The sequence below is a fragment of the Lepisma saccharinum genome, chromosome 30 (assembly GCF_977018435.1).
Source record: "Lepisma saccharinum chromosome 30, izLepSacc3.1, whole genome shotgun sequence".
NCBI lineage: Eukaryota > Metazoa > Arthropoda > Insecta > Zygentoma > Lepismatidae > Lepisma > Lepisma saccharinum.
In genome coordinates, this window is record NC_139258.1 from 31,782,082 (window position 1) to 31,803,111 (window position 21,030).

The following is a 21,030-nucleotide window of genomic DNA, read 5'->3' on the forward strand; positions in this document are numbered from 1 at the left end:
AGAGGTCATCCTTCCCCAGCTGGCCAAAAAATCACGTGCAGCTGTCCTTCTTTTGCTCTTTGTGAGCGTCTGTTAGCATTTTTGGTACCCACCTCGCACACAGTTTGTGATACCCCAGGTTGTCAGTCACAATTCAATGCACTGTTTTCGCAGACACTTCTGGAAACTCTTTGGCGAGTTCAGATGTTGTGAACCGGCGATTGGAACGCACTTTCTCGTTAACACGTTCTACCAGATCGTCCGTCTGAACACTAGGTCTTTCGCTACGCTCTTCGTCATGGACATTTGAACGCCCTTCCCGAAACTCTCTGCACCATTGCCTGACCTTCCCTTCCCTTCACTCATCACTGTCGGTCCATAAATGGCACACAATTCCCGATGGATGGCAGCTGCATTCTGTGCTTTGGCATTCAGAAATCGTATGACAGATCTCACTTCACATTTGGCGGGATTTTGTATTACGGCAGCCATTTCACCTTACTGCTACTCGCATGTACGCAACCCCACTCTGATGAATCTATCTCTGTTGCAAACACAGAATACTAGGGCATGCTTAAATTCATCAGTGTTGCCAACCCCACGTAAAAAATTATCGGCCCTTTTTTTTGACATGCACCTCGTATTTCGAGTCTTAGTATGAGAAATGTAAAATGTAAATTCCGCACCTTAAAAATAAATATTTTAAGTATATGTACCATTTAATTGAATTCAAATAGAATTAGAATGTTTGGACACTGGAATCACACAGACCCTTTATATTGTTAATAGAGAGAGAGAGATAGAGATATGGTAATATGTAAAGTTCAAATAGAGAAAAGATCTGCTTGTACCCTTGACTTTTTGAGAACCGGGAATTATACTTGAATTTTGGTGGTCCTAGAGTGACCACACTGTGTATGTATTAAGTCATATTTTGCTGTACAAAATTTACAGTCTTGTCTGTCAAGATTAGTAACGAAATAAAGCATGCAGCACACAAAAATAAGAATAACATTCTGACATTCTTACTGACTTAATTAAGGTAAAAAATGGACCAAACCTCCCTCCCAATTTTACCTTCACATTGCTGGCAGGATATTGGAATTTTATTCTTATTATGTACTGTGCTTATTCAGCACTTGGAATTACAAGTTATTTAAGTTACAAGTTTCTTTAGAAACTTTCCAAAGCATTAGAATAGACACTGTTAGAAATAACTTGAACATAACTCAAAGGATTCACAATAAGTAATCAACATGTCCATGGAAACAGTTACTCAGTGAGGGTATGATAAGGGTCAGTTATAGCATGTTAAAGCTCTTTTCCAGTATTAAGGCGGGTGCTCTATATACTGGCAAGGGAAGTGGGAAGCGACCAATCCAGTGCGATAAGAAATGCAGCAGCCTGTAGAACGAGGTGCACGTAGTAGTTCCTTCCCTCGATGCCGTAAGTCTGCACCACCGCTGTTGTCTGGTTGGTCTGCTGCATATTCCCGGCTCCCCACTTCCTGCCGTAAGAATAGAAAAGACCTTTAGATGATTCTGTGGTAACTCAGTAGATCACAAGCATGGAATGTCAGCATTCCAGATTGGTACAATTTTCATTGATTTTGAGTTAATAAGATGCAAATTGAATTTCTTATTGTTGCCTAAGTAAAAATGATAATTATGTATTTTATGATTTGTTTGGCTCCTCATTAAATGCATGTAACCAGATGACTTCGATGGGTTTTTGTCTTACAAAAAACTACAAATTTAGAAACATTTTAGATAACATTGTTCATTAGTTTCGCCTTGTGTTCTTAGTGATGAAAATTAAATATTTTTTGTTTGTGTGCATGGGAAGGGGGTGGAAGAGGGGTTATAGAGATATCGGTTTCAAAAAGCATTTAAATGTCAACCTCTCTTTGGGAGCTTTTCTACCAAAGTGTCAATGCATGCTTTTTTTGCAGGCTGGATGGGAAAGTGCTTATTTCAATGGGTGAAATTTGTGGGCACATTGCTTTTCACTGGGTGAAACCCCTAGGTCACATGTCACTTCAGTTTGAAAGCTCCCTCCTATGTAGCACACCATGTGAACTGTTTTTTAAATTATTATGTGAGGAGGTGATACCTGGATACCCTTGAACAGCAGCACTTGTTTTTCCCAAGAATCATTTTATTCAAATTAATTTACATTTTTGTTCATGTTTAGCAAGGCACAAATATCCTCAAGGATTATGCACCCATTATAATTTTGAATAATCAGGAGGGCTTAGCTCATATCGATGGCAGATATTGGCAGATACCAGTGGTATTAGTATTGGAAATATAGATCTAAATTTAGTACCAGTTCCAGCTGATACTTTTCTGAGATGCGCATAAATGACACATGATTTATTTGTGAAGTGTATTTTCTAATTTTTCATAAACATCAGCTATTTTAATATCCTGATTTTCTCTTACATATTTCTTCAAATATTTTAAAGCAAGACTCTGGTTAGATTGATGTGTTTTAAATACACAATTTCCTCTTGAACACAACTTTTAATTGTTACAATGTTCAAGTATTGGTATTGAAATTGGTGGGAATTCATAAGTGTAACAGCATTGGTGGGTATCTGCTCAACCTTAGTCATTAGTCAATATCAAACCACTTCTTGCATTGATACCTATAGTGCATTGGAAAGTAATAAGTGTTACCTTTATTTTTCAGGAGCTTGAGAGTCCTTTCAAGATTTCTGGGTTGTCAGCAAATCCCTATCTGTACACAATCACAAAGGTCGTGATACTCTCTGCATTCTCTGGGGTACTGTCGGAGATGCTGGGCTTTAAGCTGAAACTCCATAAGATTAAGATCAAGTAGGCACTTTTCAGGTAGCTGGTATGACCATTGTTCAATGGGATGATTGATTTATTGCAAACTTAGATTCTGTTGTGTATTTAATAGTATTTTGACTGTGGTGAAAGGGTGGAATTGTATGTATGTTAGAGAAACTACTTTGAACTCAGGTAAGTGATAAATATATTTTATGTATATGTGTTTAATTGTTTTCATTTTACTTCATAGACTTCTCCCATCTTGTTTGTTTAAATGTGAAGATATTTACTGTATAATGTTGAAGATTTGAAATTTAGATAATTACAAATTTGCATAAAACTCAAATTTGTATGAAATGATGTATTTATGTAGTTTTAATGGTGCTGTTCAATTTTTATCCATTTGCAGATAATTGTTTAAGTAGAAACCTTGATGCATTTTGTGTGGAAAGTAAGATCTGAGCTGAAAGGGTATAATTAAAATAGTTTAAGACTGAACAGAGATTAAATTCTCCATAAATTATCACAGCAAGGATAAATGTTCTGCCAAATAGACAATAAAAGTACTTTATTATTTTTTTAATTATCAATTTTTATTTACCTTTTTAATGGTTTATTTACCATTGCAGTTATGTCAAAATGCATGAATTGAAAAGCCATTGAATACACAGCAGAAGTCCAATGTTATGTTCTCTTACAATTTTCTGCATTATGTACTTTGCCTTCTTGGTTCCAATAAAGCTATATGTTATAAAAAGGTCCTTGATTAAACATTTTCCTGCAATTTACGATTTTAAGTCACAGAACAGAACATTGAAAAACATGTGGTCAAGGTTCCACTCTATTGATCTTGATGAAACTGGGCCAACAGTTAATTCTGACTAATATTGAAAGACGTGCTTTTAATATACCTAAAACAAGTATTTATCTGCCAATCTCATTGGTCTTTTTCTATTAATTCTGGTGGTCCTTGGCCATTATCCATCTTGGAGCTTCCTTCTCCACTGTTTGATTGACTGGTTTGCATCATTTTTCCAGAGCTGCTAGGTTCTCTGCTAGCTTGTCTACTGGGCTGTCCTTAACAATTGGTTGTTGCAGCAACAAGGTCCAAATATGGTGCACTTGTCTGTGGTATTTAATTTGTGAAGAGTTTGGAAAATAATAAACCAATTAATATTATAGTCCTCTCGATATAGGATCCACTCTGATAAATGCGATGGCATATGTGACTTGCTAGCAGTCGTAGCTCACCTGTGCTTCACCTTTTATAGCATGTTTTGTAGCCATAGCTTCGCATGCTGTGAATTTTCTAGCCCCTGTTTCGTTCTTTAGCACTTGGTCCAGCAGACTAGATACCACAGAATCCTGTCGTGAAATAGGTATGGTCGATTATTCTCACCAGCCGAATCACGCCATAATGTGTGGTTGATTATTAGAGGCACATATTTTTGGTAAATAAAAAAGTAAAATTTCGATACAAAAACACTCAATTTCGGGTTCGAAAGCGGTAAATAAAATAAAATTTCTGTGTTATAGCAGTGAAAAATTGGATCAAAAGCGGTATGTAAAAATGAGATTTTGGTATGAAAATTGTGAATGTAAACCTAAATTTGATTTAAAAACTGCACTTTTACACAAAATAAACACATCCCTTCTAATAGTACATTTACGTAGTTAACAGAGTATTAAGTTTATTCCTGTATAAAGGGTCCATTTTTGCTTCTCAAATATTTACATCAAAATTAATCAATTTTCCGTGAATTGTATAACTTGCAGGATAATTCAGACTTCCGAAAGTGTCGCATTGGTAAATAAACACTAAATATCGTTTTAAAGTCCATTTCGCATTTTGCAGTTCATTTCGCATCATTTCATGGCAAATCAGGGTAGGAAAATGCACCTCACACCTTTCTGAAACATTTTTTTGTCAAAAACGAAATATGCATGCCTCTATCGATTATTCTCACCAGCCGAGGTACACCATAAAAAAAGTAACATATTCCTCTTATGGAAGTAATAATGTTTCAGAACAACCAGATTCCTTGATTGCCTTTCTATTGATGGTACAGCATGATTAACTCCCAAACTTTCCACTCGCAAGCCACATACTACATGCACATTTTATTTTTCAAGAACCAAAGACTACATACATGCTTTTTCTTCCTCCTTTTTTATTTTTAACAATTCGGCTAGTTCAGCTCGTCTCAGGCATCTCATGTGATTATTATGCAGCTATTGCTTTATCATCGTGTGAGGAGCATTTTGAAACTACTGCTTAATCACTGGAGTATTACATAATGCATCCTTATGAGCATATACTTTTATTGGTGTGGCAAAACATATTTATGGTTTTCACAATAAGAACAACTTCATGGCTCTTGAAACAGTTAATGTGACACATTGATGCATGGGTAACATGTACTTACATTATCCACAGATAGATTTGATTTTCTTGTTCTAGTAATTCCTTTTTTTCACTGCGTGATGGGCTTTACAGATTTAAACAGATTTGCCATACATATTTATACAATGCAATCCATTGAAGTGTAGACTGCCACGTCTGTGCTTGTTATTGGTAAGCGAGGCACTTGCCGCCGTTTGTCAAGATTGTAGAGTGTCGATGAAGCAAGCGCACAACAGTTTCCGTAATTATTTTAAAAAGTGATTTACTTACCACATTTATAAAAGGAGGTGTTCAAACTAGTTGCCTTTGATGCACACATTTTTGATACATCTTCATTAAGAGACCCACTAACATAAGCTGGCGAGGGCGCTAGAAACCAGTTTTTACAGAGGTTCTGAAACAGGAGACTGAAGTGATAAGGGTCCTTGTTTTGTATTGTGTGTCATGTTTATTAGTCTGGCGACTGTGGAGTGATAAGGTGCTTGTTACGTTTTATGCTTCTTCTAGTGTATTCAACTGCAAAGCATGCTATGGCTCGGCAAATGTTTTCTCCTGCACAGCGTATATTTATTTATGATTCATGTGTGTTAACCCAATCTGCACGTGAAGTTCAAAGGTGATTAGAAACAAGATTCCTGGTTGTAAAAGTTCCATGAAATTTTTATCTGTGGGATAGATTAAAAAATGAGGTATACAAGTCACCCTGGAAGAACTCAAGGGCAACATCTGCCATGAAATTACCAACATTAATCAAGGGAACTGCAGCAAGCTTGGGTAACTTCATCAAGAGGTGTCAAAAATGTGCGGACAATGAAGGTGGGCAGTTTCAGTACCTTCTTTCATAAATTAGTAATGAAATAAATCACTCTTTAAACTAGTTACGGAAACTTGCACACTTGATTCACGAACAGACTACGGTACCTCGCTTACAGTACTGCGAGCACCTCGCTTGCCAACCCTGGCATGATGGTCTACAGTTCAATGGATCACTCTGTATATATGAGCACTTATTTTCCTTATTTTTTGCTACACTTTTCTGCCACTTTTAGCTAATTGCAATGATGAGAATGAGCTATTATTAGGGCTGAACAGATACTGATACCAGTGCTGTAGGGAAATAGCGGATGGAATTTAATGACTGATACTGGCTGATACTTCTTCGTAGTCTGAAAAAATAGTGTATTAACATTAGTTCAAAGTAATATCACTTTAGCCCTGATGATGAAGTTGTGCGACTCGCAAAGAACTATTCTCCAAAACACAAAGCCAAAACCTCCAGTGACAAGATCATGAGTGAACCATGCAAGACACTGGACCTATAACTGGTTTGGGTTATTTTACTTCACATTTCTACTACTTTTGGTTAATTGCAAAGATGAGGACGAGTGATGATGTAGAGAGACCACAAACAAAAGAACCTTGGATGAAAAGTCTCCGTGCACCTCTCCTTCTTCCGTTCAACTCAGGCCATAAGGAAGCATGGTTAACTCTGCCCATTCCCTCCATGTGGGAGTCTGGTCTGCGCAGGCTTTTTTGCTTGTGATTCCACTATATGATGATATTGAAGAGAGAGAGACACCCATGCTGAGGCCAGGTTTCAAACCGGGAACCCCTGGCATCTAAGCACCCTGTGCTAACCACTCCATGAAGGCCAGCACAATTTGTTAAGTAATAGGTTTGAACCATATTTTTTTCCACTAACTTTTTAAATGTTTGCAGAAGCATGTATGATCTGATTTTTCCAAAGCTAATCTACATCATAACATTTTCATTTTTTATATTCTAACTAATATTTCTACACTGCTGTGCAATAAATCTAGGATGTGTAGATGAAAAATAACCTGAAATAAAAGTTGCGTAGGAGGTTAGAGGTTCCGTGTAGCCAAATTATTCGGAGACTGTTGTGTAGTTGTCCCAGGGTTCATTCCTGGCATGGGTCTGAAAACTTCAGTGTTGCCTTGGCATTAACAGGGTAATTACAGTATTACAAAGTCAGATAACAGTGGCAGCTGAATTGATGCATTCATCACATGCCAGTCATTGAAAAGCCACTCAAAATGAGTTAGTTTATTTACAATCATAGTTGCTAAGGACTTCCTAGTGGCAATGTTGTCACCTGGGTTTGATACCTGGTGGAGGCACGTTGCACAGTAGTTCAGATTCCACTTTAAACTGTAGGTCCAGTTCAATTAGTCTATCTTTGTATAAAGTGGACTTAAAAATTCAAAATAAAATTATGGTTGTTAATAGTATAGATGCAACTTTTCTCAGCCTTATGCCATCTATTTGTTTTACCTGTAGCACAGAGAGGAACACAGCATCATGTACAAATAAAACTGTTAAAAATGTATCATTTTACCGGCTTCTCAGCAGCATTGTCAAATTGAAAATGGACTTCCCTCACCTGTTTTTTAAAGCTACATTTTAACCATGGCAAAGCTAGTGGAATGTTTATCAGTTTTTATTGTGTGTGTATTACTTTTTGTGTTCCTGTTTACATACAGAAAAGACAAATATGTTCTACTGATGGTGCTAGAAGTTTCTTATTGGTATATCTCAATAAATAGCTTTCCGGTTAAAATAAATGATTGCATAACAAATCTTATGTTCAGTCTTATAACATTTTAATTTGATGTTCAATTCGTTATTCTATATCACTCACATGTAAACGAAAAATGAGAATTCCACATTGCCTACAAAAAAGTAAGCACATATTGATTTCATTGAGGCTCTGTAATCTAACGTCTTGACTTTTTTACCACCGAGAGAGAGATTATAATGTATTGTGCACTAATGTATGGATTTTTCCACTGGTTGTGCAAGGTTCACGTTTGTTTGTCAAATGTCGTTAGTGGTCTGGTTCGTCCACTCAGACATAGGAAGTGAACAGTGGCTGTCACTCTGTTTCGTAGCTGACGTTGAGTCCTTCCATGTTCATTTGAGTTATGAAATGGAGATCTGGTGAAAGAGGAAGTGAGATGCAATTTTCTGATTGCTGAATCAGGAATGCCAAAGCATATTGCGAAAGCTGGTTTTAATCATAGGCACTAAGGCTATCTTAAGTAGAGTTTGCCTCAACATTTATAAAATCAAGTGCTGCTCTAAATAGAGTTAAATATCTCGTAAGTTGAGAACCTAAAAAATCTCAAAATATTGAGCCATAGAACGACCTTAAAACTATTGAAAAATTATTATTATTACTTTTTTAAAGGAACTAAAAATAATTTTCGCCCTTAAAAATGAAAGCTTCATTTTTCATAAATTACAAGAGAGTAGTTAAATAATTCCATAAAACTACCGTAGCAAAGGAAAAAAAGCAATTAAGTGCTAATGTATTTATTTTTACCTCAAGATTACATAAAATGCACCATAAGTTATTCTGTATAAATAATTCAGAGTGGGCTTTGCATGATACAGTAGTCGGTCAGCATCTGAAAATATGGTTGTTTCATGTGTATCAGATTATAATTTTGCATTGAACATATGTTCGATTAATGGCATACTTATTAGGAAATTTAAGTACTAGCAATGCAGGAAAGGAACAAAAAGAAACCTCAAAAATGATTTTAAAAAAATCATCAAAAATAAAGAAAAATTCTGAAAAAATGTATCTAAAAGCCAAAAGAGGCTGAAAATGCAAAAAGAAACATGCAAAAATAAAAACTATGTTTTCTGGTTCTAACTGAAGCTAAATGGACTACTATCAGGTTTAGCATAGTCTTCAAGGCCCAGATAAAAATATGATTTTCCATCAACTTCATAGCCCTACTCATAAGCTTAATATGGTTGAATTGAGCAATGCAATATGGTATATTGTTCAATGTGGGTTAGATTGATTTGGTATTTTACGTTGCTTTTCTGCCACTTTTGGTTAATTGCAACAACAAGGATGAGTGAAGATACGACGACGTTGGTGAAGGAACATAACCACTATGCTATGGAGGTCGGCATTGTATATGATAGAGACTGTACTATAAGTGCGGTTCGTCAGGTATTGAGTTTTAGATAGTCTTTTGGTATTTGTTGCATACCAAAAATACTGAGAATACTGGAAATAAATATACAGTATCAGACATTAAAGGTATGTACTTACATACAGAACATACATTATTGTTCTGCCAGCAGATTAATCATAAAGATGGAAATGATTAAAAGGTGGGTGAAGGAAAAGGTGAAAAGATCCTTGTACATGTAGGCAGCCGGGTCATAAACATTTTACAGTATTTGGCAAATTTGCATCATGACAAACTCTTGCATTATCTCCAAATGGTCTGGGACTCAGCAGGGGCATTGCTAATAGTAGGGGTGGGGGAGAGGGATGTGTCCTTCAAATAAGATATTGGCATATTATGCAACACATTCCTCCAATAAAGCAAAGGAAATGATGCTTATGTTGAGGTGGCAAATGCAGCATTTAATCTTTGTAAAGAAATGCTGGGCGCACATTTTTTTCTGCATGTGAGTGATTTGTAAATATTTTTCTGAATAACACTACCAACTAATCATATCTTGTTCCTTTTAATTAACTTGAATTTAGTGCAATTATAGTTATTCTCAATTTGTCTACTAAGATATGCATAAAATAATATTTGTGTAAATAAATAATGCTCAAGTTGGATGACATCTTAAACATGTATCTGCAAAATATGAAAGATTGCTGTAAATTAATGTTGAATTAATGTTTGAAAATTCAGTATAAGCTTTGTCTTATGTGGAAGTTATTAGGAGAAATAGCTCATGGTGTTGACAAAAAGGTCAGTGCCCAAACTTTTGTGTATGCAGTGCCAGAAACTACTTGAACAATTAATTATATTTTACTTTCTGTAACCAAACATGGCCAAGATCGAGAATGTGTGGTGTCCTACCTCCACTTCCCCTAAATGTGCCTTCATGGCACGGTGCTACATGCATGGGGGTAACTTACTTTCTGTAAAGATAATCTCTAAATAAAATTAGATGTTTTTTTAACCTGGAGGCAGGCCATATGAAAAACTATGGCAGCGCAAGTGCCCACCATAGACTAGTTTGGGTGGCCCTTGGTAAGTCATCCGTAAAAAGTAGTCACTGATAATTTCTCATTTTTCCTTCGTTGTTTTATGTATGTATACAATGTAAACGGGATCTTTATTTTATACTTGTTTTTTCAAGTTTGTAGCAATAGTAATTAGATTTTTGGATTATTTTGTTATTTATGGTTGTAAATGTGTAATACTAATCTTATTCAATGGAATTATCAACCTATATTTGTTGTCATGTTAACATGATTTGATTAAAAGTATATGCTTCTCTGAATGCAAAGTTAAGATTTCTTGCACATTGAGTAATGTAGAAATTAGTTCTATAGTTATACTTAAATCTTTCATAGTAAGTTATCTAATCTTAACAAATGTTCATTTAGATAATGTGTTGAAGTGAACGTGAGTAAAACAAATTTTATTAGCTGTTTCGTTCATACATTTTTTTCTATCTGTTATGTAGTTCAAGTAAAACAGTGTTTGTATAGTACAAATATTATGAATGTATTGTTTTAAACTGGATTGTACTGTTTTTCTTTCCTTCAGAAAGTTTAATCAAACTTAACATATAATGTAGTTATGTTGAATTTTCTAGAGAGTATATTGTGCAACAATAACTTCATGTAGTGAACATTTAATACTTCCAAACATGTACAGACTATCAAATTTATTATTGCAATTTTTTGTTAGGGTAGTTGTGGAAAGTTTATAGTTTTTTTGCTCTTGAGGTGTGATTGTGTAATCTTCGAACATTTCCTCAATATTTTCGGAGTTCAGTAGACAATGGTGGTGAATGTAACAGGTTGGTTTCAGTCACCTTTAAAGACTCCTTTTACATGCAACTAGTGGCGTCACAATTAGCCAAACATAGCAGAAAAACAATGTAATACAAACATACTTCTAACCAGTGCATTGGTGACTTGTTCTGTGTGCCAGTTTCTGAATGCCATAACCAAACTTTCCTTGAATTGGCGTAGGTTATCAATAGCATACACTTTTTTTTTTTTGTTGTTTTTTTGGGAGGGGGGCTGGAATTGTAAAGCTGCACTCTTGGGAGGGGGGATACACAATAATATATGAAATATATGAAAGACAAAAATGGTTATCTGAGAGTCATTTGGCTTTTCCCTGAGTTATTCATTGCTTTCATTTGAAAATTTTGATATTCTCAAAATTTTGGGAAAGGCCGTTGTCCCATCAGACCAGTTTTCATGAGATATATCAAGTTATCAAGTATATATTTTGTTCTCGATGTGAATACACAATTTATAGCTTTATGTTTGACATATCAAACAAGTATTCATTCTAAGAGTCTAAATTCTCTTGCATAATGCCTAAAGATAGTAATGGAGATACATAAGATTAATTGAATTCTATTACAACGATTACAATTTAGTGCCAAATTCGGATATTTGAATTTAAGTACATTCTTTTATGTAATGATAATGGGAAAATAGGAAAGTATTAATGATTGTAAGTGTAATATTTAAATTTCAAATAAGGTGTTTCTTTATAGGAATACAAAATTGTGCAGATGTTGGCATTTTCTTTGTTGGGGCATTCCACTTCATCTAAAAAGAACCAATGTAGAAATTATTATTATTTTAAATTGCATTAAGGCTAAAATGTTTGTGAATGCATATAATTTGCATATATCGCTACATTTTTAAAGCATCACACACAACACATTCTCGTTAATGCTTTTCATGCATTCAGGCTATGTCATCATACTCAAGTTTTTTAATTTGTTAGCAGGTTCATAATTTTATGAAATCAGTTCATAATGAACATTTTAATCCAATTGCATGTCTAGAACCTTACATTTCATGGGTGAATTTCACACACACGTAATGTTGGAATGCCCACGTTTTGATTTGCAATATACTGACTTAATATTACAGTATCATAGAACAATTTTATAAATAAGTCAATGAGTATGTGGTAAATGCTACTTAAACAGCAACTGGGTATAATTGTAACATTTATGTGTTTTGTACTTCAATTGAATCATTCACATGACATTTTAGTTGTCATGATGCAAGGAAATTCAAATCTAATAACAAACCACTTGATGGCAGTGATTCTGCTGGTTCTCCTTAAACTTTCAGAGAAATATGTAAATAAGTCCAAAAGTTTTTAATGTTAATCTTGCATTCCTGTTGACAGTAGAAGAAACAAAAGTGATGTGAAAACTATTTTGTTTGGATCATAAGCTGTAACAGTTCGATACTTCGAGACACAAAAAGGAAGATAATACATTTTTCATGTGACATTTGTGAAAAGTAATTAGCTTTTATGTAAGGTGAAAATGTAAACTGAATAGCCATAATGTGTGTCAAAATAAAGTACTGTACATGTAAAATTGTTTATTGACTAATAAATTCACTCACGGTTTGGGGTGAACAAGAAAAATACATTTTGAATTTTGTGTGTAGCAAATATATCCTGTATTTCATGCACACTTTAGCTCACTATGAGAGAGAACTTACTAGTTCCTTGCGTGATGTGTATTTGTACATTTATGGATGTAATTCAAAACTAATTCACAGTATTTTTAATTCATGACAATGTCATTCAAAACTTTTTATGTGCCATAATGTACATGTAAACATGTGCATTTTAAATGTTGACAGAAGAATTATATTTCTGACACACAAGGAATATTTTTGGAGGAAGTTATGTGGTGTTGGATTTGTGTACACTTGTGTATGTATTTTTGAAAGTACAGTAATCATGTTGGAAGCACAAATGAATATATGTACAGGTTAGACAATAGAAATAGTGGAACGTAAATAAGTGTATAGTTTTATTGCAGTTTGTAAATTATATTAGAAAGTGATAATGGCATGTCACTTAATATGTGAATCTCAACCTTTATAGTTAGTTGCTTTATTATTTGAAAAATATATTGTAAAAAATCTTTTCAGTAATATACATAGAAATAAGTAGAACTATTTTGAAAAATGTTCAATCAGTTTGCTTTTCCTTTTTTAAATGTTCTTTCTCAAAAGATTACAATGTGTTGTTGCAATGGAATGAAATTACGTCTTGCATTAGAAAGTAATATTTGTCCCAGTAGATCAAACAGGAAATACATTCCTGAATAATTTGTGATAAATATAAATGAATGGTTCAACTTTTTTAATCAAATAGAGCTCATTTACTTCTCAACCTTTTTGCAGTTTAGGTATTGAATGAAATTTTTACTGGAACATTTCCATTCTTTAGCCAATGAAATTTCCTGTTAACCTTATGCTTCATAAACTTAAATGTAATACAGTAATCCTGAGGACTGGTGCAGTTTAATACATTTTGAAGTATATTTTTTAGGGATGGGCCGATATGAAAATTTTAGCCGATACTGATAAAGTACCGATATAAAATTTACCGATACTGATAATCGATCCGATATAAAATTAGAAATGGTCCTTGATCAGGTTCATTGCTTCCTTAATAAAGATGTGTTTCAAAGTGACTGCAGTGCAAAAGAAATTGCATATTTAGACATTTACGTTTTTAGAAAGTAGGACGTGGAGATTATCCATAAAAATTACAACAAAATGGCAGAATTGTGCAGTAAATTATCAGATATTTATTGATATATCGGATCGGTAAAATAATCTGTAATTTTACCGATACACCGATATGCCTATATCGGCCGATGCTGATAGAGTACCGATTAATTGGTCCCATCCCTAATATTTTTATGATAGTGTGGAGAATACAAAAAATGATGTGCTAATTGAAATTTACAATCATCCATATTCGAAAAAATTGTTATGTAATTTTATATGCAAAAGTCTGGGTTTTACATTTTCAAATATATATGGAATATGACCAGTTTGTTGAAAATGTTGCAGTAAATGACTTACCATGCAAAACACAAGTTTCATCTCATTAAGTGCTGAAAATGTTCCATCACTGTTAATTATTGTATTTTTGTGTAATAATTAGGGACGTGAGGTTTTCGTTTTAACGATAACACCGAAAAGTTGAAAAAAGCAAAAGTTTCGGAATCGTGAAATAATGCAACTTATGGCATTTTCCAGAATGAGACAAGAATTTTCCACTTTAACACGAAGAACGCCGCAAAATATGCAATATAAACTGGGGATAACATTTCTTCTGTTCAAAAAGAACTACCTAAAGAGATATTCGATCTGTCATTTCTAGTCTAGCTGGTGATAGTTCAATTTGAAAGAGACTGTCGCACTTCATTTATTGCAGTTTGGCGCAGACATGATTGAGGGTGTTTAACCTCGTCCTGAAATAGAATTCACTTCCAGAAGGGAAGTTCGATGGGAACGGGAAAATTGTTGTGTTGAAGGGAATGGTGTACACAAAATGGTATTTTGAGGTCGTTGGAAGGATTTTTTGGCATTGTTAGGGTATTGTGATGTGTATTATTGTACAAAGACTTGGGTAATATCATTCAATAAACATTTCATATTTAGTGGCTGATGATCAAATAGTTTCTCAAATCGAAGAAACTTTGTCATTTCTCACAAGCGTTAAAATGTATTCTTTTTTGTCATTAAAACTAAAATTTGTCTCAATTTTCCAGATCTAAAACCCTGTGAAATCTTATGCATAGAAGGAACAGTAAAAATTATCTAAAATTGCACCAAATTTTGCCCTAAACTCGAAAAATAATACCGAATTGCAGTAAAAAATAACATTGAAATTTAGGGAAAAATGAAACAAAAACTTCACGTCCCTAGTAACAATTTATGAGCATAAACAAGATAATACAGCATATTGCAAATGGTGATGTTCTGCAAGTTTTTGTTTCTTCAGGACTAGTGAAATTTTAAGTTATGTCCATCATACGACTTGCGCAGAAATTTTTCTCTTGCTGATTGCAATAACTCCGTTGAGTCTGAAGATACGAAATGTTTGTGAAATGACACCCTTTCCTGTCGATATTTTTCATACATTTTTGCTTGTTTTATATTGTTATATTACACTGTGTTATCGTAATGTGATTTCCAATAAATATTTCTCCAGTTCCTGCCACTCCCGAGTCATATTTTTGTATAACTCTGTACAGACTGCTTGGTTACTTAAGTAGAAATAAACGTATGGTGTGTTGCAATGTTTAGTTTTTTTTTCATCTTTGCTAATTTGTTCTTGTAGATTTCAGCAAACTGGCAAATTTATACCTGATTTTACCCTTGTTTCAAACTGCTGCTGTGTAGGTGGTCAAGTAATATTCTGAAAATAAGTTCTGATAAGGTGTTAGTTTTGCAACAAATTTATCATCAGAATCCATACACTGTATGCTACTCCACAATATAGTTACACACTAGAGTATGCAATGAGCATTTTTCTCTCGAGCAGCAAATAGTTCGCATGGGCAACGCTAGATTGCATACAGAATTGATGTCTTCCGCTCGAGCGAAATACACTCGAACCCTATTAGTACATGTATTTCCGTCATTTGTCTATGGTAGTGGGTCTTCAAATATGGATCGTGAAGTAAAACATGAAGTGAAATTGAAAAATAAGTGAACATAGTCATCTTCTCCATGTTAAAATGCAGTTTTGTATATCTTGGAGATATATATACTTCCGGTTCCGTCTATTTCTCCTCACACCGATGATGCTATGAAATTAGCGAAAATTTTGAATTTTTCTACTGTCTGGTGAGTGTTTCCTTTTACCTTCTTTGATTTTTACTGAGCCCTTTTGGCCCTCCTTGGTTTTATCCATTATATATATATATATATATATATATATATATACAGGGTGTTTCTAAAGGTCGTTTACAACGCTTGGGAGGTGATTCATCACACGAAAACAAGCAAAAAGTCTAAGTTCCATTTTTACGACTGAGGCTTCGTTTCCGAGATAGGAGCCTCGCAAAAGGTGACAAAGTGAACGTCACACCTGACTTGGACGAATACTATAACAGATAGAGAGGCGGTTCCAAGGGAATCATAAAGGAATCGTATGTGCTCAGTCCGGAAGTCACTATGAAAAGTTCACTGCACGCATGCGCAATGGAGTCCTCAAAGGAATTGGGGATTTCCAGCAAGAACAATACATGGAAAGGGTATGTAACGCAGCAAGAAGGACCGTGACAATGAGAAATGCGTTAAAGACAATACATCCCGACCTCAAACATCAAAACATGAGCACCGAACACAAAATCCGAAAAGTTGAGCACGGTTGCATACCCCAGTTACACGCGAGGAATGAACGAATCATGTCATGTGGCATACGAGAGACACATTACTCCATCAGGAGGAGAGAAAGAAAAACACATTATCAGGTGATTGCGACAACGTGTATTTTTACACGCGACAACTACGTAATATCCCCCCCCCCCCCCCCGACACACACACACAACAAACAACAAATGCTACAATATCTTACGCACAGACAGTCCGTGTCACTGTACACCAACTGAAGATGTCACTTTCACCACACAAAGGGGGTGGGGAGCAATACCAAGAGTGTTCTCACTGAGATTTGCCGAGGGCAATAATCACAGACGGTTTTCAAACTGTCTGCCATTCACTTCTACGCAGAGATGACAGCGACATTTCAAGGATTGTCGAGTACGAGCAAACAAGCCAGATGTATCTGCTACCGTCGCGGCGGCGATGTTGATGCGACAACGAGGTCCTCAGCTGATGTGACAGGTGTGTCGTATAGGAGGGTTTTCATTTCTCCCCAGAAGAAAAAATCGAGAGGGTTGAGATCTGGCGACCTCGGTGGCCAAGGCACAGGCTCATCCCTACTAATGAACCTATTGCGAAACACGTCATGCAGGAAATGTCGTACATTACAATCGATATGAGCTGGTGCACCATCGTGTTGGTACCACATTTCTTGCCGCAGTGCCAAAGGTACGGTCTCCAACAGTTCAGGCAGAACGTCACTAAGAAATGCATGATACGTGCGACCATTCAGGCGAACAGGGAGAATGTATGGTCCAATTAAATGATCATGTACTATCCCGCACAACACATTCACTGAAAACCTGTGCTGGTGATGGGTCACAAAAATGCATATGGGTTGTCAAAGTCCCATACATGACTGTTTCTACTATTGAAGACATCAATCCTGGTGAAAATGGCTTCATCTGTCCACAATACGTTTGCCCCGAAGTGAGGGTTTGTGTCCAGATGATGCAACAACCATTGGCAAAACTCCATACGAGGGCGAAAGTCACGAGGTAACAGTTCTTGTACTTTCTGCAGTTGAAAAGGGTGCATTCCTTCCTCTGACAACACTCGCCAAACATTCACATGAGACGTGTTTCGTGCCCGAGCGAGCACGCGCGTATTAGTTCCAGGATGTTCTGCGACCCCTGTTAACACATCTTCTGCAAACTGATGTGTGCGTACACTTCGGGGTCTTCCAACTTCTTGCCGCGGTGGTAACACTGACCCTGTTTCACGCAGTCGATTGTCCACTACCTGAAAGAAGGTGTGAGACGGTAAAGGTCTATGTGGAAAGCGTTCTCCATAAAGACGCCTTGCCTCGCGGCTATTACCACGTGCCTCCCCATACATGAGATGCATGTCTGCTAGCTGCTGGGTCGTATACGCAGCCATCTGTGTAATAGGGAGCTGGAACTGCAAAGTATTGTTTTTGTTTAACACTGGCACACTGCACAAATTGGCCGTATCACCGTACGAACACCACAGACCAATTGTTGCGATACTTGACTTGTCCACTCCACCACGTCAACTTCTTTCAATACAACATACTAGTACTCTTCAATGCGTATGACAACCTAGAGCGAACTGCTGATCATATCCCAGCACCTGCAACACGACTGGAACGACTGCCGGAGAGAACCAACCCTTCGAGCTCCTCTCGCGGGAACAGCAGTCATGAAGGTCAAACGTAGACTACGAGAGCCAGACTTGCCTGTGCAGCGCTTCCAAAACTGGTCTCTTTTACGTCACAATGATCGCGTGCGAACACTTTTGGTATTGCTCCCCACCCCCTTTGTGTGGTGAAAGTGACATCTTCAGTTGGTGTACAGTGACACGGACTGTCTGTGCGTAAGATATTGTAGCATTTGTTGTTTGTTGTGTGTGTGTGTGGGGGGGGGGGGGATATTACATAGTTGTCGCGTGTAAAAATACACGTTGTCGCAATCATCTGATATTGTGTTTTTCTTTCCCTCCTCCTGTCTCTCGTATGCCACATGACATGATTCGTTCATTCCTCGCGTGTAACTGGGGTATGCAACTGTGCTCAACTTTTCGGATTTTGTGTTCGGTGCTCATGTTTTGATGTTTGAGGTCGGGATGTGTTGTCTTTAACGCATTTCTCATTGTCACGGTCCTTCTTGCTGCGTTACATACCCTTTCCATGTATTGTTCTTGCTGGAAATCCCCAATTCCTTTGAGGACTCCATTGCGCATGCGTGCAGTGAACTTTTCATAGTGACTTCCGGACTGAGCACATACGATTCCTTTATGATTCCCTTGGAACCGCCTCTCTATCTGTTATAGTATTCGTCCCAGTTAGGTGTGACGATCACTTTGTCACCTTTTGCGAGGCTCCTATCTCGGAAACGAAGCCTCAGTCGTAAAAATGGAACTTAGACTTTTTGCTTGTTTTCGTGTGAGGTATCACCTCCCAAGCGTTGTAAACGACCTTTAGAAACACCCTGTATATGAAAATGAAATAGATGATTATGAGCTGAAACTACCTAGGCTGACATTTTATGTATCTATGATTATTGTCACATTAAAATGATGTTCGATTGAATATTAGAACTACATTTTATTATTTCGCAGAATATGATTATCCTTTTCGGTAAGTGAACAATGATTACACTGTGATAGGATATTTGTAATTGCTTCGTCAGGTCTGTCAGCATGTGTATCCATTTTACATTTTGGTCTGTTGATATTGCATATTTTCACATGTATTGTACTTGAGTCTTACATAATAACATACGGAATTATTATTAGAATAGTAATTGCATAGGGTGGTTTCCTTCCATGTATGTGTTTTAGGTTGACAGTGCTGCTTATTATGCTCTGATATTACGGGACGTTGCCAATAATTCCACTAAGAGTGCAGCACCCTCAAGCTTGCACAAGTTTCAGTGAGCGAAAGTGGTCCCATGCAGTACTCGATTACACACGTTGTTAAGGCAATTGTCAAACCAGTACACCAGCCACAGGATTCTTGGTCATGCATGGTGGAGGGGTTGAAAACACAAGTTGACTTCGTGTTTGACTCTTCCATTTCATAAGTTTGTCATTGATCTTTATTGTGATTAACCAGAGAGAGAGGTAGAAAAGCAGTGTAAAATAACTGAAATTAGAAACATTCTTTGTGATGACCGAGGACAAGTTTTTGTTCATGCTGCATATGTTGCTGTTCTTACAATTTTCTAAAGTTTCACGAAACTTATGTATGAAATTTGTCACCAGTATGTTGCAAGATTGGACTTAGAATAGGTTTTTCTCATAATGTTGGCAATTTAGGAAATAATGGGTGTCCCACTAGCTTTCGAACCCGAAAAAAACATTATAATTTCCGAACAAACATACATAGGAAAATGAAATTCACAATACATGTACCTTGTTTCATGCTGAATACGAGGCAGGGTTGAACATAAACGCACACGTCCAAACAAAGACGTTAGATGGCACCAAGGGAAGTGGTGCGTGTCGGTTAGTGTGATGCGCGAGTCCCTGCATTGCGAGGATGGAACGGTACACCGTACCAGAACGCGTGTTCATTGTAAAGAAATATTGGATATCGGGATGCCGTAAAGGACCATTGAAGGTGGTAGTTTGGTGTGCAATTTCCCGACAGCGTATCATTGGACTCATCTTCTTTGAAGATACAGTAAACACACAAGTTTAGTGACACATCTTCAGTGCATTTGTGAATCAGCTGGATGATGAATAACTGCATCGCGGTTATTTCCAACAAGATGGAGCAACATGCCATACTTCCAACGTGTCCATGGCAGAAATTGAGTTCTTTTTTGGTGACAGAATCATCTCCAAAGGATTGAGGCCGCCAAGATCCCCAGATTTGACACCTCCGAATTTTTTTTTATGGGGTTTGCTTAAAGGTTGTGTCTACAGAAACAAACCACGATCACTGCAAGAGTTGCGAAACAACATCGAGAATGCGATTCATGAGATCACACCGGACTTTTCACAATATGGAGCGCCGTGTACAAACATGTCTGGACGTCCAGGGAAGACACTTGCAGCACCTGCTGTGGTGATCATGTATTCAGCATGAAACACGGTACGTGTATTGTGAATTTCATTTTCCTATGTATGTTTGTTCGGAAATTATAACGTTTTTTCGGGTTCGAAAGCTAGTGGGACACCCTGTATAATGTTCAGCGTTACCTGTAGGTGACACTAAATGTTTATAGCTTTACAATAATGCTAAATGAGCACTTAATTCCATAATGTTGTTACAATATGCACATAATTTTTATATTTTATGACATGTATGACAGACCATTACCTTACACCATCCTGAAATATTAGTTACAGAGCCAAGCAAGGAAGTCCAGCATTGTCTGAAAATGCATGACATCATTGTCAACCAAGGATCAAAATAATAAGCAACCCCCATCCATATTTTCAAAACCTGTCACCAGTATTCTCAATGTGAAATACATTTTTCAGTTTTGGTTTAAAGAACTGTTTTTCAGTTTTCAAAACTTGCTTTGTTACTTTGTTTTCAAAAACTTGTTATTTTGGAAACCACCACCTGGAAAGTGAGGTAATTTCAACAGCCGTAGCTGCTCCAAGATAATTTATTGCTTTTTATTAAACATTTTTCACTCGTAGAATACTTTGACACACTGTGAATTAATATTTTT

General features: G+C 36.4%; 1 protein-coding gene across 6 annotated transcripts in view; it reads left to right on the top strand.

The window, feature by feature from the left end:
* The window catches only part of phtf (putative homeodomain transcription factor), an 87,203-nt gene extending 75,447 nt beyond the window's left edge, over positions 1-11,756 (top strand). For all 6 annotated transcript variants that reach the window (XM_083115290.1, XM_083115289.1, XM_083115287.1 and 3 more), the window contains exon 18: positions 2,674-11,756. In XM_083115290.1, the coding sequence (XP_082971416.1) occupies positions 2,674-2,823 (150 nt within the window). In that variant the 3' untranslated portion in view covers positions 2,824-11,756. The remainder of the gene's footprint in view (positions 1-2,673) is intronic.
* Positions 11,757-21,030: the final 9,274 nt, after the last annotated feature.